The sequence below is a fragment of the Dothidotthia symphoricarpi genome (genome assembly GCF_010015815.1).
Source record: "Dothidotthia symphoricarpi CBS 119687 unplaced genomic scaffold P153scaffold_21, whole genome shotgun sequence".
NCBI classification, from domain to species: domain Eukaryota; kingdom Fungi; phylum Ascomycota; class Dothideomycetes; order Pleosporales; family Dothidotthiaceae; genus Dothidotthia; species Dothidotthia symphoricarpi.
The window spans coordinates 589,461-614,538 of NW_022985028.1; the positions used below are offsets into that span (position 1 = coordinate 589,461).

Genomic DNA, 25,078 nt, shown 5'->3' on the forward strand with positions numbered 1-25,078 from the left:
CAAAAGGAAGTAAAAAGGAGTTGCAAATAGAATTTGATACAATGAACACGAAGAGGGCCGTCGATGGGAAATCAAAAACCAGAAACAATCGATGAGACAATCCAACGTGTGGATTACGTACCAGCCAAAAGACCCAGAGAGCTAAAATACCTTGCAACAGGCCCCCCAGGCCCCGCATCTCTACCACATCTACAAAGATCGACAGCACACGAGCCAGCAGTTTCCGGAAGGTGGATATGCCCGTCGTAGTAGCGGCGAGGGCCTAACGCCCACAACGTGACCATCAATCCCCTGCTCAAGCATCATTCTCCGCCTGCAGAAGTGGAGCACTACACGTGTAACATGCAGAGACGTTTCATTGCATCCCGGGGTTTATATTCCGAGAGCCATCTAGACAGTTTTCGCCACTAGATTAGTACGATAGCGCACTGTCGGTGCAACATACCCCGATCAGTATAGTAACGAACCGCAGAACCATGACGGTGTCCTGCAGATTGTAGTTGATAAGCCGGACCAGGAAAGAGCCGTTGGAAAGAACACGGCGGTTGAACTGTCCACCCGCGTCGCGTCACGTCATGTATAAGAGCAAGTCGATCCAAGTCCACAGTACATCGACAAACCAGCCCCAGAAGCCGTTATCATCATGAAGTACTTTGTCGTTCTTGCTCTTGCGGCCGCTGGCCTTGCTGCTCCGGTTGCGAAGCCGGCTCCCCTGTGTACGTTGTGTTCTTCTCTTGACCATCGTCTTTGCTCTTTGCTTACAGTAACTAGCAGCCTCCGTGGCCGCTGAGAAGCGGCAATTCGGTGGTTACGCTGTGCCTCCCGGCGCCGAAGGCGAGACAGCCGAGAAGAGGCAGTTCAGTTACGCTGTACCTCCTGGTGCCGAGGGCGAGACAGCCGAAAAGCGAGGATCATTCGGTACCTACATGGTGCCTCCTGGAGCCGAAGGCGAGACAGCCGAGAAGCGGCAATTCAGTTACGCTGTGCCGCCTGGCGCTGAGGGCGAGACAGCCGAGAAGAGGCAATTCAGTTACGCTGTACCTCCCGGTGCCGAGGGCGAGACGGCCGAGAAGCGGCAATTCAGTTACGCTGTACCTCCTGGTGCTGAGGGTGAAACTGCAGAGAAGAGGCAGTTCAGCGTGCCTCCAGGTGCTGAGGGCGAGACGGCTGAGTAGAGTGTATTGAAGTGGAGGGGTGAATTGCTCCTCATGTCGAGCAGGAGGGGATAGGATATGCTAGGAAGGGGTAGTAGTAGCTATACCTCCAACTCTTCAACTGAATCAATGAACTGAAACGAAGAAACATATACCAACTCAACTATTTCCTCCCACCCATCACTTACAAACGCCAATAAACGTCCTCTCCCCCCCATACATATGCACGCTCCTCATAAACTGATCATCATCCCCCTCCTCCTCCTTAACCAAAACACCATCCACCATCTTCCCCCTCGCCATCCTAACCTCCTCAGCAAGCGCCACCGTCTCCACCCCCGCGAGCACATCCTCCTCGCCCCACGGCAGCGCATCGACATCGACCTCCTGCTCCCTGCCCAACAAACACATAACAATGACCATCGCGCCCGCTTTGCTCATAACCTGGTTCGCCTGCTTACACGTATCGCTGCAGCAGCACTCGCGACAGCCCTCGAGGCAGTGGCACGTTTGCAGACGCACACACGCCTGGCGCAGCAGCGTGTCGATGAACTCAAACGCCTTTGTGGAGATACCAGACCCGGACGCGCCGCCCTTTGTGTCGTAGAAAGTCAGTCTAGCCGGGCGTTTACGCGTCGTTTCCTTCTTGGCGTGTTCCTTGAGGGGGACTTTACACTCCGTGCGCACGTCGCCCGGCATGCTGACGACGAAGTTGGGCATGAGAGATAGGACGGCGTGCTCTGCGGCGTGGATACCCGCGGCGATGTTGAGGCGGCGCGAGGTCAGGATTTCGAGGGCGGATTTGGGCACGTCGAGCCAGAGGCCCTTTGAGTAGAGGATGATGGGGGGGTTGTCGACTTGCACTGCGTCTAGGATGCGGCGTTTTTTGTCGAGCTTGAAGAAGCCGTAGACGACTTGCTGGATTTTTATGGGGCCGAAGAAGGCTTTTGACGCGCTGCCGGGGATGCGGCGGATGGCTTCGGTTTCGATGGGGTCTGTGTCGGTGTAGTCGCGTTGCTGGGTTGTCCAGTCTACTTTTACGTATTCGACTTTGGCGAGCATGCGCTCTTGCGAGAACTCCTTGACGAGGTAGGTGTTGCCTTGGTGGAGGAAGATGCCGCCCTCGTAGATGGTGAAGAACGCTCGGCTCGCTTCTAACTCCTCCAACACTGTGTTCTTTCCATGTGTCGTGTCGATGATGGCAAAGTGGTCCTCCTCCGTGTCGCGAATAGCAACGGTGCGAGCTGGCTGCGGGAGGAAGCGCTCGTTGCAGTGATAGAACCCCTTCGGATCTCTACGCATTCTCTCGCGTGCGATTTTCGGTAACAAGGGGCCGAAGTAGGTAACATCTGCGTCGACATTGATGGGCATTTCATATGCAGCGCATTGCACATGGCCCTCCAAAACCAGCAAATTCTCAAGATCGACTTGCAGTTCGCAGTTTGGTTTCGTGAAGATTTCGTCGGGATTGGACATGTAGTATTGGTCGGTAGGGAAGCAGTCGCCGACGAGAACGGACAGTGAATCCTTATTCCTCCTACCAGCTCGCCCGCTCTGTTGACGTAGGTTGGCCACTGTGTAGGGGAAACCGACCGTGACGACGGCATCCAAGGAACCAATATCGACACCAAGTTCCAACGCACTAGTAGCGACGATACCAATGAGCTTCCCATCGAACATCTCACGCTCAATCCGTCGCCGGTCCTGAGGCGTATAACCACCTCGATACGACATAACGCGAGCAATGACCTCCGTCCTCTCAAGACTCGTAAGCTCAGTCTTGATAGCCGCAAGCAGAGCCTCACACTGTTTCCTGACACGGCAGAAAGTGATGACACGCACACCGCGCAGAATGAGCTGGCAGACAAGCTTCGCGGATTCTTCCAAGCAGTTTCCGCGCCCAGACGTAGGATCGCCAGGGTCCTTGAACGGCGTGTTCCAGCACAGAAACTCTTTCCTGCCAGAGGGCGAGCCGTCAAAGTCCGTCAGCCTGACTTCCTCCACGCCGAAGATGGTCTTCATGTGCGCCTCGGGATTCGCAACAGTCGCGGAGCAGGAAATGAACTTGACATGGTGGTTTCCCAATGCAGCGCACACTCTTCTCAACCGCCGCATGATGAACGCCATGTGCGCTCCGAACAGCCCATTGTAAACATGCAGCTCATCCACCACCACGAAGCGCAGATTTTGCAGAAAAGTCCGCCATGCCTCTTCTTGCGGCAGGATAGTGATGTGGAGCATATCCGGATTCGTGAACACAATACGTCCCTCATCGCGAATGTAATTGCGGTCAGCCATAGGCGTATCACCATCGAAAGTCTCCACAAGGACGTCCTCCAAGCCCGTCATAAAGCGGAGGAGTTCCTTCATGCTCTTCCTCTGATCCTGCGCCAACGCCTTGGTAGGAAAAATATACATCGCCCTCGTATTCGGATCCTGCTCGAGCTGATGCAGGACGGGAATCTGATAGATGAGCGACTTCCCCGAGCTAGTCGACGTCGACACAATCACATTATGCCCATCATACAGATTATTGATAGCCTCAGCCTGGTGGGCGTACAACTGCGTGATATTCCGCGTATTGTACAGCGCATTGACGAGATTCTGCGACATTGGGAAGTTGAGATCCCCGAATATGGGAGGCTGGGGATCGAAGACGCGGTGGCCGTCGGGAACAATCTGGCCCGTATACCATTCCAGCGACTTGATCTCATCGACGATTTCCGGGATGAACTTGCGCTCCGTCGGTATCGACACAGGCAGCAACGCGCGATCAGGGCCGGGTGTCGACTCACTCTCCAACGGCAGCGGGACAAAAGGCACGGAAAGCTCCTTAATCTTCTCGACAGCATCAACGCCCTCGTCCGCACACAGATTCAGCAGCGCATTAACCGCCGAGGTAAACTTCACGTTCCGCTTCTCAATCAGATTCATCATCTGTTTCTGGCTGAAGACCGGCATTTTAAGATCCTCATTCCGCAGCCTCTGCACCGCCTTCGTCGGCTCCCCCGTCTTCGCACACCGAACCTGGCGCTTCAAATCGCCGTCCACAAACTCAAACAGCAGCACCTCCTTATGCTCGCGCGTATCAGGCTCGGGCTCCAAGATGACAAAATCCTTAGTGCTGCGCCCGTTGAAGTTGTCCTCCGAGCCCATCAGATTAATCTGCAGCATCGCCTCGTCGACGTACGCAAAGGTAATGGCTTTGGGCAGCAGGGCGGTGATTTGCGCCACGTCTTCGACGACGAGCTCGCGCTTGATGTGGCCCTCGACCGTCGTCTTGAGGTTATCCAGCGTGGTGGCGACTTGCTTGCGCGTGCAGCAGAATGTGTAGACGAGGTTCAGCGCGCGGTACACTTGCTGCAGCTTCGTGAAGTGGTCTGGCCATGGTATGGTTGTTTCTACCAGCGTCGAGGACGTGTTGCGGACGAGGGGGGGTTTCTTCGCTTTTGGTGCGCGGCGTGGCTTTTTGCCGCCGTCTTGCGTTTTTGTCGGTATGGTTGTGGTTGCTGCATCGCTTGTCGTCTCGTCTGGGGCCGTTGTATCATCCGTCGTCGTCAATCCCTCCTCCTCATCGCGACTCTTCCTCTTTCTCTTCCTCACAACCTTGTCCGTCGCAGACGCAGTCGCAGACGCAGTCGCAGACGCAGAAGCAGCAGTCACCACCATCCTCCAAACAACGTCGTGGTGAAGCAACACAATCACGCAAACCAACAAGCGGCGCGCCACTCACAACAACGCACATCGATGACGCACCAACCCCAACGGGCGATTGGAAAAGGAGTTACCGCACTAGAACACGACTCCAGCGAGGCGCAAAATATGCCAGACTCTATTAATTCCGAGCGGGTCTGGCTTTTTCTCGGGATGACTCTGGGTGGAGGGGAGAAACCCTGGATCAAGGCCACGCGCGTCGTTGTCGACGATGAGATGTGTGAGGACGAAACGCGCCTACGCGTACTCACGTGATTGTATCGCCTACCCTATGGACTACCAACCTGTGACGAAACATGTCAAACAACACTTCCGTCTATGTATACATATACACACATGTAATCATATTACAAAACGAACAGATCGAACCATTTAAATTGCTCAAAAGAAGAAGAACAAGGAGAAAAGAGCCCAAGACACCAAAATCCGGGGTATAAAGCAATCCTTCAGGCACCACACACCACCGCCCCACGCAACATACCCACGATGCAATGCAATGCAATCCCATAATAGACTTCTACACCGTGCTAAAAGTCAAAGCACAGCACCCAGTCCACAACAGGCCCAGAATGGAACAGAATAGAACAGAACAGGACATGATAACCCCCGACATTACCAGCAAGACACCGGTGTAGAAAACGGCATAGCCCAAGTCGCGGCCCCATCCGCTCAGACATGTCAGGGGACGGAAAACAAACGCTCACCAACTCCCCGCCCCGGGAATCAGCATTTCGATGCATTTCGTCAGCAGCCCGCTCGCCTCGTGCAGCAACTCCCACCTCGTCTTGCGGAACATATCGCGCATCATGATCAGCAAGCCGAGACACGCATTGCGATTAGCCATTTTGCTCAGATCATCCGGCGCCCTGACACCGCCAACGCGTTTAAGATAAAGCATCATGTCGCGAGCTTTATCTTCGTACGAACCCAGATTATACGGCTGCTTGATAGGCCCGTCGAGCGCAAAGCCATACGACCACACGATGAGGGTAGCGAAGTACAGAACCCAGGGGCGGTTGAGCAGGACGTCGTCACGGGCCGAGTACGAGACGGGCTCGTTTGAGTTGGAAGGCGAGGGGAGGCTGTGGTCTCCGGCAACCATGACGTTGGACAGGAAGCGCAGGGCGTAGAATGTTGCGTCGCGCGCGCGGGCTGTTGGCGCCCACACTTCTTTCATGCGTCGCTGCGCGCCGTTGTAGTCTTGCGATGTGATGCTTCTGCCCAGTAGGCGGTTTGCGCCGGCGTAGATCTGGCAGTCGACTATGTCGACGTGCATGGCCATGTGTGCGAGGTGGTGCAGCACGGTTCGTGACTCGAAGACGTTCTCGTCGTCGAGCCCGTTCGAGTATGCATAGGCGTTTGGCGCAGCGAGGTCGTTTGGACGCGCGAGCGACGAGTCGAAATCCTGCTTCCAGAAATCAAAGGCCCGGGTAAGAGAACCGCGCCATTTGTCACGGCCGCCCAGAGCTTGAGTCACACCAAGGGAGCTGACTTGCAGGTCGCGCTGGTTCATGTGCCACGAGACGCTCAGCAGGCCTGCCATGAGGATGGTGCGACCGAAGGAGTTTGTTCGGACGCTTTGTCCGTTGAGTGTCTTCTTCAAGCCGTCTAAGAAGGTCATCTGCTTGACGCCATTGGAGTGCAGACTCGCTTCTACACGGCCTACTTCTGAGCTGCTTGTTGCCGACCACAACGCTTCGTCGCAGGGTAAGGGGAGGCGCATCTCGTGCGCGACCATTACCGCGCTGTGGCCGAACATAGTCGCGTGGATGCTATCCATGACGAATGCCGCGAATGCTGCTCTCCGCGTAGCTTCGTTCGTGATCCAGTGGTTCCACCATTCGTCAGGCGAGTTTATCCCGCCCATTGAGCTGCTCTTTCCATCCTTCATGCTTGGTGGTGAATCCAAAGCCGACCGCCCAATCAACGAGCTGCCTCGTCGCATCAGCGTCAACGTTGTCGCATGATGGATGTGCGCCCGTTCATGCAACGGACGCGTGGAATACATCTTCTCGAAACTCTCAAGCAGGATGAGGCTTTGGAAAATCCAAAGCTTAGCCGGTGGTCGGAAATCCTCGTCCTTGAAAAGTTCCCATCGCAGCGGCCAAGCCAAGAAGTTGGACAAGGACGAGCATGCTTGTGTTAGTTCGTGCCCGTAATTCTTCTCCAAACAGCATGCGCCAAGGCACATTATCGCAAGCAGAAGAAGGTCAGGGCAGGTACTAGGGTTGAAAGTGGGCTTGTGGAGGATGGGCAGCTGGGGGTGGAAATGTACCCAATACGAGCTGATGTACGTCTGCATCATATGCAGACTCAACACGTGTCGATCATCGTCCTTGTTCCCTTCGAGAATATCCTCCTTTTGCCTCCCGACAGGGGCGTGGTCAATCTCATTGAAGCGGCCCACAATCAGATCGATCAGATCTTTACGCTTCTCCTCGGAGAGCACGGATTCCGGCAGTGTGGTATCGAGGATGCTGTGGACGGCCATGGGGTGCGCAGGCGGTGCAGGGTTATTCAGGTAACCTGCAACAGACGGGTCGTAATTGAAATAAGCTGCCTGCAGTCCGATCTGAGATGCAGCGCCGGTTGCGGAATTAGCTCCGGCTGGGTAGTTCATCGGCGAGGCCCCACCCGGACCGAACTGGTTGTCGTTGAACAACCAAGCAGCAAAATCATCGGCCATTGCGAATGGTGATCGGCTGTACCCTTCGCCGCCAAACATGGGCACCGCGTAGGAAGGTTGCTGCTCCATTATAGCATCAGTCACGCTGTTCATTCTCGAGTCCATTTGCGAAGTGGACTCGACACCGTTCATTGGGGTCTTCCCAGGAGTGTTATTGTAGAAGTGGTTCTCATGGTCTCTCGGAGTAGGAGTGGTCGACTGCTGTGGATATTCTGGCGGAGGTAAGGATGCAAACGGAGGGAAGTTTCTTGGGGATTGGAACCCACTTGCAGAATTGTTTTGGCTTTGGTTTTGGGTGTGGGGTTGATAAGAAGCAGGTGTGACGGCAGGAGGATACGACTGCTGCGAAGGGGTGACGGCGGTGCTGTAGGGCGACACGGAGCCGTACGAGGACGACATGGTGGAGGTCTGCGCGCGCAACTCAGGCCTCTGGAAGGGAGCGGCGGCTACGTGGGGGGAGTGTTGAAGTGGTGTCCGACCTCCACTGTAGTTGCCCATTGTGGACGGCCGCTGTGGGGGTGCAAAGTTCCCAGTGGCCTGGGACTGCATGTCATAGGGCTTAGCCTCGGAGTTACTACGGTAGGCATCGTCGCTCCCTCGCCGTTGCAGCGAGTCTTGTCTGGAGAGGGTGGAGACGGGAGAGTGGAGATTCGGCGGTGACATCTGGGTGCTCGGAGCGACACTGGGGATGGCTGAGGCGAGCGTGTGCAGGCCATGCTGCTGCATCTGGACTGGGTCAGCAAAGACTGTTGTGCGCGTGCGCATAATGCTGCAAGTACCTGGGCAGCCGGACTCTTCAGAATGCCCAGCTTGTTGGGCACGGTGGGCTTGCCGCCCAGTGCGGCCGTCACGATGGGGTTGAGGTTGTGCATGTTGAAAGTGTCCTTGCGCAGCAATTGCGAGCCGCGGGCCGTGTGTCTCTCCTTGTGGCGCGCGCAGAGGTCCTGGCGGACAAAGGAGCGGTGGCAGTCGGGGAAGTCGCAGTTGTAGATTTGCTTTGGGTTGTCTGCGCAGCGTCAGCGTCAGCGTCGACATGCCCACTGCCTGCAAGACGGGGAGCACCCACGGTTCAGCTGGTGTCTGTACAGATGCTCGGCCCTCGAGTAGCTCTTCCCGCAGCCCTCGTGCGGACACTCGAACTTCTTGTCCAGCCCCTTCCGGCTCCTCCTCCTCTTCCGCGAGCCGCCCGTCGCCTCGCCATCCGCCCCGTCGCCGTCGTCGTCGTCGTCGTCTCTCTCGCGGCGGCGGCCTCGCAGCTCCCCGCTGTCGGGCGAGGCGGGCGTGGGCGGCTCTGTCGTGTCCATCTTGTCGGGGAACTGCGTCTGCAGCTTCCCCAGGTCCGACGCGTGCGCTGCATGCATCGATAAGATTTGCGCCGTCATTTGCTGGGATCAAGGGTGGGCTGCTCGCGTGTGCAAGACGTGTGCGTGCGAGATGCGAGTGTGCAAGATGCAGGCGTGCGAGATGTGTGTGCAAGACGTGAGGCTGGTATTAGTCAAGCTGTGCGGACGTCGCGTACATGCTGCTTCACGCTCACTCTCACCCTCACGTTCACGCTCCAGGAATACAGACGGCCAGGAACAAGTGGCGAGTGCAGGGTGCGCTTGTCAACTCAGCAGCCCGCGCGGGCAGGTCCGGTCAGGTGCCAATGCGCAGGGCGAGACGAGACGAGACGAGGCGCGGTGCTTGGGCTCTATCGTCGAGGTAGAAGTGGGTACCACGCGATCGATGATGGATGACTTGCAGCCGGGGTCTGGGTCGGTCACGGTGGTGGGGAGATGATGTGCGAGTGCGGACGTCATGTGCGACGGCGAAGCTTGTCGAGGACTGGTTGTGAGCGCTTGCCCTGAGCGTGAGCGAGAGCGTGGGGAAGAGAGGCGTGTGCTGTGAGGAGAAGAGGAACGGGAGGCGCGGGTAACCTGGTCCACTCAGCAGTGCATATGGGCCGCCATCAACCATCATGGCCCGACCGAGGGACTTGCTCATCTCCGCCGCCCGCAGCAGCCGCGATAGGCTTGCAAGCCTTGTTTGATCATCTACCGCGGCCTGGACATGCAGCACCATCTCCATGTAGATCGAAACTCTACCCAACTCTAAGCCAGGTCTAAACGCAACCCAACCCTGACCTCTGCCTAAATTAGGCACAAACACCATACCATGTCCACCACCGACCTTCGGCCCGTCGCGATGCCACACGATTCATCACCACACACCGACCGCGCGGCAGCCACTCCACCACTCCACCGCTCCACCCTAGCAGAATGCGGAGAAACCTCAGCGTGGGGGGTCTACACCTGCTGTACCCACGACCAGGTAACTACCCAGGACTACCAACTATTTCGTAAACCCACATGCGATCTGCCCCTGTCAATGGCCAGACCCATCGCCACCACCGTGTGATTCCCGTGCATGGACATGACATATCACAGATAGGTGGACGTGTGGCGCAGTGCAAGTGTTTGTTGATGTACCGGGTTGTGTGGTCTTGTTTGCGTTGGCATGACATGTATGTTTTAGTTACTCGATACTTGATGTTTGATTTTAGATACTCGATACTCGATACTCGATGCATGTTGTCACCATCACCGCCACTACACCCACTCACCGTACGCAATGCAAATGCACACCTGACGTGCTCGACTGGCATGTTTGAGCCAATCAAGACTGTGCGGTATGTCATTGCCGTGTTTCTTGCAACGTGCAAGTGAGACATTGTAGAATTTAGGGACAGACCATACTAAGACGGTGAAGTCGATTTCGCCACTGGTATCTTCCTCGATTAAACATACACCCCGAAACCACCATGGCGCGACCTATTAATTACACGCCAGAAGAAGAAAAAACATCATGCCATAAGCGTTCGTCCCATCATACTCATTCCGCAGACTTCTCATCCTCGTCGGCCTTTTCCACGGCAGGGTCGGTGTCTTCCGACGTATCCTTCTCTTCCTTTATCACAGGGTCATTGGCTGCTTCTGTGGACCCCTCGCTCGCGTCCGATGCTTCTGCTTCTATTCCAGATGCCTTGTCCGTAACTGGTTCCTCGTCATCCTCCTTCTCCCCTTGCGGTTGAGCATCCGCCTCATCGTCGCTTGTACTCTGCTTTTCCGGCTCGTCATCAACAGACACCGGCTCTTCTGCGAGTTCGGCGTCTGTGTCCGCCTCGTCTGATTCTATAGTTTCAAAATCATCGGGCAAGGACTCGAAGATCTGAGTGACCGGTCGTGACTGTGCTTTTGGCTGCTCCTCCTCTTCCTCTGCTTCTTCCACGACGGTTGTGACGGACATGGCGCCTACAGACGGTGAGTGGCGGTGTCTTTTCGTTGTGCCTGCAGTGGACAGGGAGTTGTCCTCGATAACGGTGACGTTGTCCAAATCCTGTGGCCCGGGCTCGGATGGCTCGCGCTTTAGAATCAGAGGTGGAGCAGATCTCGACTCAAGAGGATGCTCAATCCCCTCTGCCTCTGCTGGAACGGTGTAGTTGTCATCAGGAATCAGACCGTAGAAGTCGCAGACCGTCTTGTAGAAAATGTATAGCCCTGTGCGCCCCTCGACTTTCCAGAACATGTCGCGGTGCTGAAACCAAGCATGTGCAAATATCCGGTAGACGCGTCGGAAGATGTTGGTCAGCTGTCGCGTCTGGGAGTGCTGGGTAGACTGATCGGTGCCGAGAGCGAGTCTTGACGGGAAATGCTTTGGTGATGTGAGCGTGTTGGCAGCCCAGTCCAGCGTGTGGCAGCAGTAGTCGATGGCGCAACATGACTTTGGGGGATCATGAACTGCGCACAAGTACTGCCATTCCGAGGCACGCATCTCAGGGCAGGTGAGCGAGGAGCATGGCGTGCTGTCGGAGAAGAGGGCAACGATGATAGAGTTGACCTTCTGGATGAGGAAGCGGCACAGCTCGTACAGCCACAGCGTCCTGTCTACATTATCGGGTGGGTGTGCCAGCTTCAGTGCCATGTCTTTGTCCACGGGTATCATGCCATTCGACCCGATGGGGTGTGTGAGAAAGTTGTGCAGTGCTTTGAGGTGTTCGGTGAGCTGGAATGCCGAGTCGATCTACACCGTCGTCAGCATCCATGCATCCTATTGTGTTTGATCTGCCACCCACCTCTGTTAGCTCCACAAGCGGAGGCCCCTCTGCCATGTCTTCCGCCCTCGTGCCCGGCCGTATCCTCCTTGCGGCGCCATGATCGAGGTTGCTGAACAGCTTCTGCTGCTCCGATGAGACGGCCGGTGACAGCTGGTCCTCGGCGATTGGCGGGGGGCTGGGCAGTCGGGGCGAAGCTGGAGTCGCCATCACTTGGGCAGCACAGGGAAGATGGAAGCGTGCTCGTGGAGGGGCCGGTTGGTGTTTGCGTCGTCGTGATCCACCATCAGGTCCCAAACATCGTGGCTTCCCATGCAGGGCGGGACAGGGGTGGGCGTCTCCCTTAGCCCCACATTGCCATGCTAGTGCGGGACACACATCCATCTGGATATCTCGAATAGACTTTAGTCTTGCAACTTCACAATCAACCTTTTTCAAGCTTGTCCGCAGGTGAGTAGTTTTTGTTTCTCTCTTTGAGTACCTTCTATCTTGTGATTTTCTGTCCATCCTGCACTTGGTCATACTCTCTGCACAGCAGATGGGGATTTCGAGTCATTGTATTTTTACAAGTTGAGCATTTCCTATTCCAGCATGAGCCTCATAAAGACCCCACTCCCTCAATTTGACATATCGAAACTTCACAAGTCTTTCGGGAGGGAGTATATATGGCTCTGGTGTGCCCACAGCGTATGTGATATTAGGTCACAAGCTTGCAAAATCTTCAAGTAGCACTAGACTACATCATACTGCTCATCTTTCGACTTTCTCACCCTGCTGCCTTTCCATCTCATTTTCTTTGAAAGTCCCTGTCTAATCAACGTCCAGATCATACACCCCGTTTAAGCATAAAAGTCTATCCACAGGACTCTCTTTGTACAACAAGCATATCAGAAGAACCAACATGGACACCGATGCCTCAGACGACGAGGTCCCAACCCTCGTGCAGCCAGACACCACCCCCCAACTTGCAACCAACCAAGACGAAGAGATCCCAGACCTAGTATCTACCTCCGACGACGCTCCCGCCGCCAAAGTGCCAATCACCATCATAACAGGGTACCTCGGCGCCGGAAAAACCACTCTCTTGAACTACATCCTGACCGAACAGCACGGCAAGAAAATCGCCGTAATCCTCAACGAATTCGGCGACTGTCAGAACCTTCCCCCCTCCCACACCAACACCAACCAACTAACACCCCCCAGCAATCGACATCGAAAAGCAACTCACCGTCTCAGCCCCAACCTCCACCTCCGCAGAACCAGTCTCCTTCGTGCCCCTCGCAAACGGCTGCATCTGCTGCTCGGTGAAAGACGTCGGCGTGGCCGCGATCGAAAACCTCATGGAGCAACAAGGCGGCTTCGACTACATCCTGCTCGAAACAACCGGGCTCGCGGACCCAGGGAACATCGCGCCTATCTTCTGGCTCGACGACGGGCTAGGCAGTTCCATCTTCCTCGACGGCATCGTCACGCTCGTCGACGCGATGAACGTGCTCAAGAGCCTGGACGAGGGCTTCGGTGACGAGAACCGCAAAGACGGCAGTGAGGAGGATGGGCATGCACATGGCCCCCTCCTCACAACAGCACACCTGCAAATCAGCCACGCGGACGTCATCCTAATCAACAAGACGGATCTCGTTTCCCCCGCCCACCTCGCCGATGTAGTCGCGCGAATCCGGGCCATAAACGGGCTGGCGCGCATAGAAACGACGACGAAGGCGCAGGTCCCGCAATTAGAGGGCTTTTTGCTGGATATCCACGCCTACGACGCCGTGACAGATGCAGATCTGCAGTTTGCGGCAAAGGGGCATAGTCATCTCGATGCTGTACGCCCCCCTTTCTTTCCACCACCCCTCTCCATTGTCTAACAAAACTGAACAAAACAGAGCATATCAACATCCACACTCCTCTTCCCCGCCCTCTCGCCCCCGCAAATCCAGCGCTTCGACATCTTCCTGCGCACCATCTTGTGGGACGAAACGCTCCCTTGCGGTACGCCGCACGAGCCGTTTGAAATCCACAGGCTTAAGGGCCGCGTGCCCGTGCAGGGGGGGAAGGTGCTGCTGCTGCAGGGCGTGCGCAATGTGTATGATGTTAATGAGGTGGAGGTGGAGGGGTCTGGGGGGGCGCAGGAGGCCAAGTTGGTGTTGATTGGGAGGGGGGTTGGGCAGGAGGGGTTTCGGGGGAGTTTGGTGGCGTGTTTGGAGGGGGTGGGGGAGTAGGTTGGGGGTGTGCTTGGTCGTCGGGATGGGGGGAGGTGGATGGGTGGGTCTGTGGCGCTGTGTTACTCGTCGATTGAAAAGGTGTATAGAAGAGAGGGTGTTGGGAAGTATATGTAAAAAGTTCAAGTCATAGTCATCATTTCACGCATAAGTAAATCCAGTCCGATAGAGTCAAGCAAGAACAAAGGCCACACACATCACCAAAAGCCCTCAAATTCAGAGCTCAAAAAAATCTTTCATAACGTCATATCCATCAACAGCCTTATATCCGCGCACAAAAAAGCTACGATACGCTCACCAACCTATAAAAAACACAAGAAAACGCCAACGCGAAACAATACTTTTGCCCTCCCCACATCTACATCTACACGTCCATCTACCACTCCAACGGCTCCCCAATAACCTCCCCACGATTCGTCTTAGGAACAGGCTTAGCCTCAATCTTAACCGGGCCCTTCCCATGCCTAGCCAAATACCCACTGCCATCAAGCCACGGCCACACACTAGTGCGTTTCTTCTCATGCGTCTCGATCTTATCCACACTACTCATCGTGAGGCCGATATCATCCAGCCCATTAACAAGGCAATGTTTCCTAAACTGCTCGACGTCGAATTTGGCCAATTCGCTCCCCTCAGCATCGCGCACAACCTGGTTAACGAGATCGACTTCGATTTCCTTGCCGGCCTTTGCCTCTGCGGCGATGCGCTGCAGGGCCGCCGTGTCGGTGATTTGGATGGGCAGCATGCCGTTTTTGAACGTGTTGTTGAAGAAGATGTCGCCGAAGCTGGGCGCGATGATGCACTTGATGCCGAAGTCTAGGAGTGCCCAGGGTGCGTGTTCACGGCTGCTTCCGCAGCCGAAGTTCGGCCCTGTGCAGATCAGTGTCTTGGATTGTCTCCATGGCTCCTTGTTGAGGACGAAATCGGGGTTCTCGTCGTTGGATCCGGCTTCGTAGCGCCATGCGTGGAAGAGCGCGGAGCCGAGACCGGAGCGCTTGATGGTCTTGAGGAACTGCTTGGGGATGATGGCGTCGGTGTCGATGTTGGCAATGTCCATGGGTGCTGCGTAGCCACGGAGGGTTTCGAATTTTGGCATGCCAGCTGTGGCGCCGGCGGTGTTGGTGGACGAGGGGTGAGATTGCGAGTCGGCAGGGAGATCCATGATGCTCTCTAGTTCGTCGTCGCCGTCAACATCTTGGACATGTGCGTCGAGCTCGATCTTGGGCGAGCCCTTTGCGGAGGCGTGTGTTGGAGGAGCGAGCTTTCGTACGTCGGCCAGGTTTCCTACGATGGCGGCGGCGGCGGCCATGACGGGGGACATGAGATGTGTTCGTCCACCGGCACCCTGTCGTCCCTCGAAGTTTCGGTTCGATGTCGACGCGCAGCGCTCGCCAGGGGACAGAATGTCGGGGTTCATGCCCAAGCACATGGAGCAGCCAGCCTCTCTCCACTCAAAGCCAGCGTCGGAGAAGATCTTGTTGAGACCCTCGGCCTCAGCCTGTCGCTTGACGAGACCAGACCCAGGAACGATCATGGCGCGCTTGATGTTGGAGGCAATCTTCTTGCCCTCGACGACGCGTGCGGCAGCCCGCAAGTCCTCGATACGGGCGTTTGTGCAGGAGCCGATGAAGACCTTGTCGACCTGGACCTCCTGCATAGGCGTGCCGGCAGTCAGGCCCATGTACTTGAGGGCGCGCTCGCAGGCCTGCTTCTTGACCTCATCCTCAAAGTCGTCGGGCCCGGGCACCACGCCGGTGATGGGAACGACGTCCTGCGGCGACGTGCCCCACGAGACGGTCGGCGCAATGTCCTTGGCGTCGATGTTGACCTCAATGTCGTACTTGGCGCCGTCGTCGGAGCGCAGGCCCAGCCAGTAGTTGCAGGCCTTCTTCCACTCGGGGCTGTCGACCTTGGGGGCGAGCGGGCGGCCCTTGAGGTAGTCGATGGTGATCTGGTCCGGGGCGACCATGCCCGCGCGCGCACCGCCCTCGATGGACATGTTGCAGATGGACATGCGCGCCTCCATGCTCAGCTCACGGATGGCCGAGCCGCAGAACTCAATGACGGCGCCGGTACCGCCCGCAGTGCCGATGATGCCAATGACGTGCAGGATGATGTCCTTGCTGCTGACGCCCGCAGCCAGGGCGCCGTTGACCTGCACCCTCATGTTCTTGCTCCGCCGTGTGATGAGCGTCTGCGTGGCCAGCACGTGCTCGACCTCGCTCGTGCCGATGCCAAAGGCCAGGGCGCCGAACGCGCCATGGGTCGACGTGTGGCTGTCGCCGCAGACGACGGTGGTGCCGGGCAGCGTGAAGCCCTGCTCGGGGCCGATGATGTGCACAATGCCCTGTCGCTTGTCGTCGAGGCCAAAGTATGTGAGGTCAAAGGCCTTGACGTTGTCCTCGAGCGTCATGCATTGTGTGCGCGAGTCGGCCTCGTCGATGAACTTTTCCGTCGTGGTGAGGTTCTTGCGCGATGCTGTGGGGATGTTCTGGCACGTGTCAGACGTCTGCGGGAGGCCATGTGTTGCTGCTGCTACTGCCTATACGTACGTGGTCGACTGTCGCGAGGGTGCAGTCGGGTCTCCGCACTTTTCGGCCCGCGTTTCGGAGTCCCTCGAATGCTTGCTGTGTTGTGTGTGAGTCTCATGTCCTGTGTCGTGTGATTGTGATGTTTGCCATACCGGTGATGTCACCTCGTGTACAAGATGTCTGTCTGCGCCGCCGTCAGCAAGAAACATAGAAAAACCACTACGACAAACACACCGATATACAGCAGAACTGTGCCATCCTCCTTCTCCTCGACAATGTGGTCCTCGAAGACCTTGTCATACAGCGTCTGCGGCGACTTCACAGCAGACGGCATGGTGGATGGATGGATATGTGTGTATTGAAGGTGTTTGAGTGGTGCAAAAGCTTCAATTGGGGAATAAAACTCAAGTCAAAAGAGCAAGAGGAGAAGAAATGTGGGAGACGTTAACCTGGGCCGGCCGTGGCTTAAATGAAGCGCTGGTGGCACTCATGTCTCCCAAGGCAAGACGAACAAAAAGCTACCATGCCGATGTTCGGAGTCGAGGGGCGCACCGAGAGCCGATCGAATCAATGCGCCGCTGATGACGGCCTCGTCCGGTTCTGGGCGGCGTACGAGTCCATCTGGCAGACGGCAATAACTAGTCATGTTCGGCTTTGTGCTCCATGCAAGGCCTGTTCAGCGTTTTGCCGTCTGAACAGGTGCTGCATGTGGCACTCTCGCCGCTGCCCATGACGACGCTCACGTGCTGACGACTGCCCCGCAGTAGCTTGCAAGTCTGCCCCGCCTTGCCATGCAGAGTCAGCGAGTCTGGCAGTTGGGCGATTCGCTGTTCGATGAACGGGTGGCTGACTGATCTGGACGTCTAGGCCGATCTCGTTATATCGAATCAATCCAGTATGGAGGTATACATTGTATTGTACAGACGATAGAACAGGCCAACAAATAATCCGCCACAAATGCAATACAACGCCATCCAATGCTCTACAAAACACAATCGCCCTCTACCAGTTATCTGCCGTGAAGATGAGCAACGCCATGCGATGCCTCACAAACAAACCTAAACTCCCAACTGCAAACTGAAAAACCAACAACCCCATCGCCAAACGATCCTCCCGCATGGGCCCAAACCACACCAACCACAAATTGATCAATGTGAAATTAGACGACGACACGACCTGCCCTTTGTCGTCAATCTCAACATCCAGCAGCCGAAGCCGGTGCAGTACCTTCAGACTCTCCGCTATCGGTCTCCGCAATGGCTTCTGAAACTCGACGCGCGAGGGCTCCAGCAGCCCTGTCCGTGCATTAAAGTGCGGGAGCCGATGTCGGGGGCAGGGAATAAGATGGAATAGTTGAGGTGCCGAGTACGCAAAGTTGAATCCTTGAGGAAGGAGGAGGAGGATTAGCGTCTTGCTAAAGTGTCCCAGAATGGCGACAACGGCAAACACCATGCCGGCAAAGTAGCAGTACGTGTCGCCTACAAACACCTTGGCAGGGTACCAGTTGTGCATCAACAGAGCTAGTGATACACCGATGAACGGGAGGAGGAGGTACAAGGAAAATAGATGCGAGTCAGTTGCTGGATGCGGGTAGGCTGTGAATGGTGAGAGGTAGAGAACGTCGTTGAGGGCAATCAAGACAGCTATCACTAGCGATTGGGCGACTTCGATGCCGTTGATGCCTGCGAGAATGTTGATGCTGTTGGAGGAGAAGATGGACATGAGTGCCATGTAAATGTAGTAGAACCAGCCTTGACGTTGGTTAGCCACATCCATCATCACTACACGAGTCTACACATACCAAGTTCAAAGAGCTCACCCAGGTAGGGTCTCAGAGGTACTGGAACGACCATCTGAGTGACGCCAAAGTCCACAAAGTACACAACGAGCATCGGAATAGCAGCAATGGCCGGGATCAGCACCTTGTGCCGCCATCTGATGTCGAACAGATCGTCGCCTATACCCAGCAAGACGATGCTCTGAAGAGAGAGAATGGCTGAAAGATACGACGCGAGTTTGTTGTGAGGAAATCTGTGGAGCAGTCTGCCTGTTTCCACCTCTTCCAGTTCTATAATGACATCTCGGTTTCCTCCGCCCGATGTTGCTACGACGATATCTTTGTAGAACGGCCAAGGAACGAACACATACAGGATGAATAGATAGACCACCGCGCACACTGCACCCATGGTCTCTGGACTGTGCACGTGAGCTTTACTAGGCTGACAAACCGGAGCTACCGCACTTACATCTCGGTCTGCTTGAGCTTGCACAGATCCCTCCCCTTGAACCCACGTCTTATAAAAGCATTTCCAAGCCATCGTATCAAGGCATAGCTGGTTGCAAATGCCAATCCACTAAAGGCTATGGACGCAATGAGTGGTTCGCCTTCGCCTTGAAGCGTGTTTGCCAAAATCCCCACACATGCTAGCGACAAAGAGAGCAGTGAATACGTCTCGGTTGATGTCAACGCAGTCGACATGACTTCCAAGATGACGTGTCGATGGTTCGACAATGGTGTTGGTGAAAGGCGTGACCGCCTTGCAGTTGCTCCGGCAGCAATGTACGCAATGACGCAAGCGCTCAAAGGTGAAACTGAAGAACAAAGTATTTGAAATTTGAGTCGGACTTTTATATCTGTCTTCGCCAATGCACGCGGCGCTGCAACGCGTACACAAAGTTTAGTGTATGAAACCGGGCAAGCGCCCCACGAATACGGAAGGAACAACAACGATTGAGGAAAGAACGACGAGCGGCAATTTGCGCGTGTTTGTGGACACCGTCAATTTCGAGTGGTGGTGTTGAAAGGTGTTCGTAAGCCCTGTCGGCCGACATTCTTCTCTCTACTAATCCAAAACGAGAGCAGCGCAGCCGTCGCATGCATTTCGGGGGGCAGACACCATGGCTCTTAATCAACACGTTCAACTAGACAGCATCCAGCTTGACCTCGATGCCGTAACGCGCCGCCTCGTGCGCCCGGGCTTCCTTTCCACTCTCAGTCCATCACGTCTGCCCTCGCAGGCCGCAAGCGATTCTTCACTCAGCCCCACCCGTGACGAAGCACGGTTGCACGCTGCTGGGAACCCGTCCCACCATCGTCAATCCCAGCTCAGCTTCGCGGTCACGTTTGAGGATGCACTCGAACACGCGGACCTCGTATCCCCGCTGATTCAGGAGCCTTGTGCCGACGGCAGCGCGCCCAGCGTTGACGAGCGCATCGCTGAGTACCTGGAATTACGCTTTTTGGACGTGCATCACGCGTATGCGAAGATGGCGGCCGAACGCAGCTTTCAGCCCTTCTCCCATGGCCATCAGGATCTCGTGCTTGCCGTGGATTTCAACTACTTCGGTACCCGCATGGTGACGGCGAGCTCGGATCACCGCATCAAAGTCTGGGACAAAAAAGATGATGTCTGGACGCTAGTCGAGAGCTGGAAGGCGCATGATGCTGAGATTGTGGATGTAAGTACTCTACTACACTGCATATTATATAATCTTCAGCCGCGAGCCGTGATCTGCGCGATTGCATGCAGATTTGCCACCCTCGTTCTTACTAACTCATGTCAGGTGAAGTGGAATGGTCCCTTCATGGGCGAAGTCATCGGCAGCATTGGTGAAGATGGTCGCTGCAAGCTCTGGCAAGAGGATGCCACAGCAGTTCCCATGTCTGGCAGCCGGTTTCAATTGATCACGAATCTTGCGTCGCAGACTCATGCGCCCTTCATGTCTTTGGACTTCAAGAACATCATGCAGGAGACGTGGCTTGCTCTTATCACGCGCGATGGCCTTTTGACTGTCTTAGAACCCCAGGACCAGAGCAGTCTCAACGAATGGACCCCAATAGCAGAGCGCTGGGTTTCTGGTGACGACCCCCCTCAACGCCAGGACGAAGTAGGCTTCAAGGTTGTGTTCCACAAAGAGAAGTTGCCATGCTGGACAGCCATCATGGCGGGTCTTGACCGTAAATCTCTCTCGCTCGCCGTAGCAGCCATGAAAGACGTCCTCGTCTTCCGCACCGACAAAGCCAAGCGATTCTTCCAAGTCGCAAAGCTAGAAGGCGCTCGACAAATCATCCGGGACCTGGCCTGGGCAAATGGTTCCATGCGCGGCTACGACATCCTCGCAACCGCCAGCAAAGACGGCGCCATCCGCATCTACGAACTCTCCACACCCGACCCGGAAAAGGGCGCGGCAGCATCCTCATCCAAAGCCAACGAATCCGTCGCCTCCCCTCGTCCAGGACCGCAGAAGAACGCCCCCTCTGGAATAGGCGCCGGGTTAGCTGGAGCGTCGCGGGCCCCCGACATCGCGATTGAGAACGAGCAGAACCCAGGACGCATCGTGCAGCGAGCCAGGCTTACCGACACGCTCACAGACCATCACGGAGCAGTGTGGCGCGTCACATTCTCACAGATGGGCAAGTCACTCACAACTCACTCAAGTATAATACAATACTAACAAACCCGCACAGGCGATCTCCTCGTCTCCACAGGCGACGACGCATCTATCCGCACCTGGAAGAAAGCCGTCAACGGCCGATGGACAGAGTACGCCGAAATCGAATCTGGACTCGATTAACCAGCGCAGATAACTGGCATGAGATATGCAGACTACAGGCGTTTGGATAGATAGAATTTATGGCACGGACTCTTTTACGACGGTCTCGGTTATGTATGTTTGTATCGCTGACTTTGCACCGGGCGTCGGAGGCGCTCTGTCTGGGAGATATGAGGCGTTTGTATCTCGTGGTAAATGCGAGTCTATAGAAATAAAGATCGATTGGTTTCAACCCATTGTCTTCTTGTTCCAGTCCTCAGAAGGTTTATATGTGTGTGCTACTGTGAGGCAAGCTGTACAGAGTCGTCTTTCTTCCGCTGGCTCTATCACGGATTCTGATGGCTGCGACGTGTTAAGATTATGTGCTCAGCATGATAGAATGGGTAATGCCGAGCAAGTTTTCCAATGTATTATCCTGTTCAAAGTACGAAATTGGTAAGGCTCCATGTTCGTTGGCGGTCGGACGTGGTTCCAAGTCTATACTGGCATACAGGTGGGGCAAGAATCCTTGGTAGCGGGGTTGATAGAGCTTGTGATGCAAGGAGACTCCACTCTGGTATACAGAGTCATGATCTAGAAGTGTTCAACATCATTTTAATTCTTTCAATGTGAAGATTGCATTGAAACATCTACAATGTAGATTATAGAATTTCCTGGTCTCTCATCAAACACAAGGCCCTATGGCGCAATGGTAGCGCGTCAGATTCCAGACCTGAAGGTTAGCCGTTCGAGTCGGCTTGGGGTCATTTGTTTTTGCCCTTGAGCGTGATGGGAACTGTCTTTTTGCCGGGCAGTGTGTTGGTTTCTGGCAAGGGGCATGACTCGTGCTGTTGCTTCACGCACCTCACGATGACTTGTTGTGATTGATCTTTTTTACCTAGTTGAATGCTAACCGAATGACCCGAACACGACTGCTGTCTTAGACGCGTTGTCTTCTTGTACCATTGATTTCTCGAGCTTGAGCAGTAGATAGGATGTCCGTATGAAAACCTCTGCGCAGTGGTCAGTTCATTGAACGCTCCGATGTGAGGCGTAGGAAGGGACGTACCATCGTACTCTAGCTCGTAGGCGACAGGTATGTCCTCGTCTGGGCCGACGAGAATCGGTGTGTCTCGGATAAACTTTCTTTCCTTCACATTGAAACGTATGCCGGTGTTCTTATCCAGACTGAGCCATAATATTCTCTCGTCATCCGGGTCTACCTTTTCGCTGGCAGTCTCGTTGACAGCCTGTTTCCCTTTGCCCTCTACTTCGAACGCCTTCTGTTGTGGATTCAAACTGGCTCTCGCACTCTTCGCGGCCATTTTGCTCAACCAATCTCTCCACACTCTGAGCACACCCTCCTCGACCTCAACGAAAGAAGTAAACATGCCATTTCGTGCCGCGATCTTGGCTAGGTTTGTCTGCGCGACTAATTGCGTAAACAGCTCGTGGGCCTCCAGACTTATTGTTTGCCTGACAGTCTCGCCTTCATGTTTGTCCTGCACAGTCCCAGGGAAAGTCCGACTCCCAGGCACGTCTCCGGGTCGCACTCTCCTCCCGCCACTTTCTAGCTCGCGCCGATAGGGTCGGAAGCGGGAGTACATGTTGCGCATCTCACCGAGTCTTGCCGCATTGTATGTATCGGCTTCGTAGGGGTTCTCATAGTATGACAGGCCGTCTGTGCCGCGGTATGCACAGAAGTAGGGTGGCTCGGTTAGCTTCGCGGAGGGGTGGTAGCATTCGAGAAGTAGGGAGTGTGAGTTTAATTCTGCGGCTGCGACGAGACGGTTGTGAAGGATTCGTAGGATGAGTGTGTATATTCGGTGCGAAAGGACGGTTAGAGGAAGCAGTTCAGGCGTTGGTATGGGGGTGAGGATGTGTAGAAGGAGCTATCATGATCAGCTAGATTGGGATGGATAACACTCAAGACGGCAAACCTCGTTTGGCAATCTATACAAGTAACACTCGGCCATCATGATAGTCAGACTTGCAAAGCAGAGCTCCTGGGAGTAGATACAGTAGTAAATGGCATTGATGGCGTCACAAATGAGGGACGGAAACACCACCCCAGATCGGAGATAAGGATGTGCCATCCCCAATGGAGCTAGACCGACGCCAACGCGCTTTCCCTCGAAATGGAGCATCAACACTCACCTCTCATGTCTCACCACAAGACTCCAAAGTCTCTGATTCTTTAAGGAGTTGTCTCGAGGTCCATTTTGTGTGTGTCAACTACCTTGATTCGCCATGCACGGTTTCGTCAAAGACCGCGGCATCAACACTACACGGCAGGTGGCCGCAGCGAACGCGAAGATCCTAATCAAGAAGTCGGCGCTCACTCAGCAGCCCCAGGTCCAGTCGGATATTCCTGCTCGTGGGTCCGGGAACGCTCAAAATACTTCTGTGGCGCTACAGCAGTTTTCTCAACAGTATTCCCTTCAGAATCCGCAGCAGAACCTTCAGCGCCTACAGTCAGGCCAAGGTCAGAAACGCGATGCATATGATACTGATGCAGAGAGCCTTGACACCACCGTGAATCATTCCGTTGTGCAGGTCGAAGACAGTCAATATGGCCAGCCGCAGCTTCAGCAGCACGGCCACATTGTTGATCTCGGCTCGGAGGACGTGAAAGAGCAGAGCTCCGAAGACGTGGACGAAGATGATGATGAGGAGGGAGAGTACGACGCACAATACCAGATCAGCACGGAAGGAGTTCAACTTCTTGAACAGAAAGGATATCAAGGTTACACTCACGAAGAGCAAATGGATTACCTTTACCAGAATCATCGGGGCCTGCTTCGTACCATCGACGGCGACTCCTACCCAACCACCACGGACGGCAATCCCAATGAAGAAGGGGGCCACGAACCGTGGGATGATTATGACGACAACCTACTAGTTTCACCTTCTCCACAACGCCCTTCCATAAACGGCCCGACGATGCAAGTATCCTCACCACAACCCGTTCAACAAGCACCGAACGCTTCTGGTTTCGGCCAAGCTATGCAGAAACCATCGAAAGTGCTCCAATTCAGTGCGACTCTTCGTGACCAGCAGCGTTCCAACACAATCCTTCCACAGCGTGGAGGACATGTCCACCAGGGTAATCCCACCCCACCCCCAACGAGTCAACCGCCCACTCACAGCCAGACCGCACTTGCCCTACCGGTACACTCGACTGCACGCCAAATCAAGCATGCGCAGGCCGATCAACTTGTCCATCCTGTTCCACAACACATATTTGGATCTGGGCGTGTACAGTCTCAGCCTCACGCCGTTGATCTTTTCTCCCACGTCAAATACCCTTCTTCAGCACGCTCCAAGACCAACCCTCCTGTTCAACAACAACAAGTAGAGCAGGCATCTGCCGAAGAGCTCCACGCTGATCCATTTGATTATGATCGTGAGGCTCTGTTGGGTATGACTTATGAGCAGTTGAAGAATGAAAGCTTCGACGAAGATCCGCGTGCGAAAGCATCAATCCTCAGCGACGACATGCTTCAGAAATCACTCGTCGATCGTCTGGAGTTCGTGCAGGAGAATTTCGATGCTGAAAAACAATCCACCTTCTTCCACTCCGTACGGTCTACCGAGTGGGAAGAGGCTGGTGATTGGTTCATCGGAAAGTTCAGTGAAATCCTCAATCGTACCAAAGAGGCAAGACAGACAAAGCGAAAGCTCGCCCGCGACTTCGAGCAAGAGGTCGAGAAGCGCCATCTCCATGTGGCGAAGAAGCAGCACCAGGTTGAGGAAGCTATGAAGAAGATGAAGACGCAGGGCGAAGGTCTTGTCAGGAGTCCAAGGCCATCGAGGAGTCCGAGGCCGAAGAGGGGTTAGTATGCGTGGGATAGAAGGCGGATGTCTATGAAAATGAAGGCGTTTATGTTGGGGCTAACGATGTTACGCGATTACGAAGAGCGTGGAATGATGCATATGGAGTATCATCCGTAGAGATGTGTCTATGGTCTTGTGCGGGCGAGCTGCATTTTTTATACCCACATTTGCAAACATGTGTACTTTTAGTGCATTTACGCAATACTTACTTGAACCAATATTGCGGAACCTCAGTTCTCTATCTCGCTAATGCTATCATGCAGCCACTCGGGTACGTTTGTAAGCAGGGCTGAATCGTTGATGTGGCT

The 25,078-nt window shown here is 55.0% G+C and overlaps 10 protein-coding genes and 1 non-coding gene across 11 annotated transcripts; 5 read left to right on the plus strand and 6 right to left on the minus strand.

Moving 5' to 3' along the window:
* Window positions 1–643: 643 nt before the first annotated feature.
* Window positions 644–1,175, plus strand: P153DRAFT_389982 (uncharacterized protein; the record flags this gene model as incomplete). Its single annotated transcript, XM_033670888.1, has 2 exons — window positions 644–716; window positions 772–1,175. The coding sequence occupies 2 exons, from the start codon at window positions 644–646 to the stop codon at window positions 1,173–1,175; spliced, it is 477 nt and encodes a 158-aa protein (XP_033519526.1).
* On the minus strand, window positions 1,155–5,053 carry P153DRAFT_349450 (DEAD/DEAH box helicase-like protein). Its single transcript, XM_033666245.1, has one exon. The coding sequence runs from the start codon at window positions 4,821–4,823 to the stop codon at window positions 1,335–1,337; it is 3,489 nt and encodes a 1,162-aa protein (XP_033519527.1). The 5' UTR covers window positions 4,824–5,053; the 3' UTR covers window positions 1,155–1,334.
* Window positions 5,054–5,123: 70 nt separating this feature from the next.
* Window positions 5,124–9,423, minus strand: P153DRAFT_325611 (uncharacterized protein). Its single transcript, XM_033665274.1, has 4 exons — window positions 8,621–9,423; window positions 8,334–8,560; window positions 7,821–8,271; window positions 5,124–7,766 (listed from the first exon to the last, which is right to left on the minus strand). Exons 1-4 carry the CDS (start codon window positions 8,934–8,936, stop codon window positions 5,569–5,571), a joined length of 3,192 nt encoding a protein of 1,063 aa, XP_033519528.1. The 5' UTR covers window positions 8,937–9,423; the 3' UTR covers window positions 5,124–5,568.
* A 655-nt stretch (window positions 9,424–10,078) lies between these two features.
* On the minus strand, window positions 10,079–11,928 carry P153DRAFT_426130 (Mob1/phocein). The gene is made up of 2 exons (XM_033672590.1): window positions 11,669–11,928; window positions 10,079–11,616 (listed from the first exon to the last, which is right to left on the minus strand). Exons 1-2 carry the CDS (start codon window positions 11,855–11,857, stop codon window positions 10,429–10,431), a joined length of 1,377 nt encoding a protein of 458 aa, XP_033519529.1. The 5' UTR covers window positions 11,858–11,928; the 3' UTR covers window positions 10,079–10,428.
* A 129-nt stretch (window positions 11,929–12,057) lies between these two features.
* Window positions 12,058–13,869, plus strand: P153DRAFT_434808 (cobW-domain-containing protein; the record flags this gene model as incomplete). Its single annotated transcript, XM_033673107.1, has 4 exons — window positions 12,058–12,097; window positions 12,473–12,798; window positions 12,851–13,473; window positions 13,534–13,869. The coding sequence occupies exons 2-4, from the start codon at window positions 12,549–12,551 to the stop codon at window positions 13,867–13,869; spliced, it is 1,209 nt and encodes a 402-aa protein (XP_033519530.1). The 5' UTR covers window positions 12,058–12,097; window positions 12,473–12,548.
* Window positions 13,870–14,245: 376 nt separating this feature from the next.
* P153DRAFT_349463 (uncharacterized protein) lies at window positions 14,246–17,057 on the minus strand (the record flags this gene model as incomplete). Its single annotated transcript, XM_033666246.1, has 4 exons — window positions 16,635–17,057; window positions 16,553–16,584; window positions 16,422–16,496; window positions 14,246–16,378 (listed from the first exon to the last, which is right to left on the minus strand). Exons 1-4 carry the CDS (start codon window positions 16,732–16,734, stop codon window positions 14,246–14,248), a joined length of 2,340 nt encoding a protein of 779 aa, XP_033519531.1. The 5' UTR covers window positions 16,735–17,057.
* Window positions 17,058–17,183: 126 nt separating this feature from the next.
* P153DRAFT_370458 (UDP-GlcNAc-1-phosphate transferase) lies at window positions 17,184–19,190 on the minus strand. Its single transcript, XM_033669044.1, has 3 exons — window positions 18,647–19,190; window positions 18,202–18,596; window positions 17,184–18,151 (listed from the first exon to the last, which is right to left on the minus strand). The coding sequence occupies exons 1-3, from the start codon at window positions 18,877–18,879 to the stop codon at window positions 17,403–17,405; spliced, it is 1,377 nt and encodes a 458-aa protein (XP_033519532.1). The 5' UTR covers window positions 18,880–19,190; the 3' UTR covers window positions 17,184–17,402.
* Window positions 19,135–21,181, plus strand: P153DRAFT_370459 (WD40 repeat-like protein). The gene is made up of 4 exons (XM_033669045.1): window positions 19,135–19,199; window positions 19,248–19,859; window positions 19,965–20,814; window positions 20,869–21,181. Exons 2-4 carry the CDS (start codon window positions 19,299–19,301, stop codon window positions 20,973–20,975), a joined length of 1,518 nt encoding a protein of 505 aa, XP_033519533.1. The 5' UTR covers window positions 19,135–19,199; window positions 19,248–19,298; the 3' UTR covers window positions 20,976–21,181.
* Window positions 21,182–21,607: 426 nt separating this feature from the next.
* Window positions 21,608–22,966, minus strand: P153DRAFT_349470 (F-box domain-containing protein). The gene is made up of 3 exons (XM_033666247.1): window positions 22,874–22,966; window positions 22,003–22,825; window positions 21,608–21,946 (listed from the first exon to the last, which is right to left on the minus strand). Exons 1-3 carry the CDS (start codon window positions 22,910–22,912, stop codon window positions 21,843–21,845), a joined length of 966 nt encoding a protein of 321 aa, XP_033519534.1. The 5' UTR covers window positions 22,913–22,966; the 3' UTR covers window positions 21,608–21,842.
* On the plus strand, window positions 21,629–21,700 carry P153DRAFT_t109. Its single transcript has one exon. It is a non-coding gene; the product is annotated as a tRNA-Trp (tRNA).
* A 137-nt stretch (window positions 22,967–23,103) lies between the features above and the next one.
* Window positions 23,104–24,996, plus strand: P153DRAFT_370461 (uncharacterized protein). The gene has a single exon (XM_033669046.1). It carries the CDS (start codon window positions 23,184–23,186, stop codon window positions 24,771–24,773), a length of 1,590 nt encoding a protein of 529 aa, XP_033519535.1. The 5' UTR covers window positions 23,104–23,183; the 3' UTR covers window positions 24,774–24,996.
* Window positions 24,997–25,078: the final 82 nt, after the last annotated feature.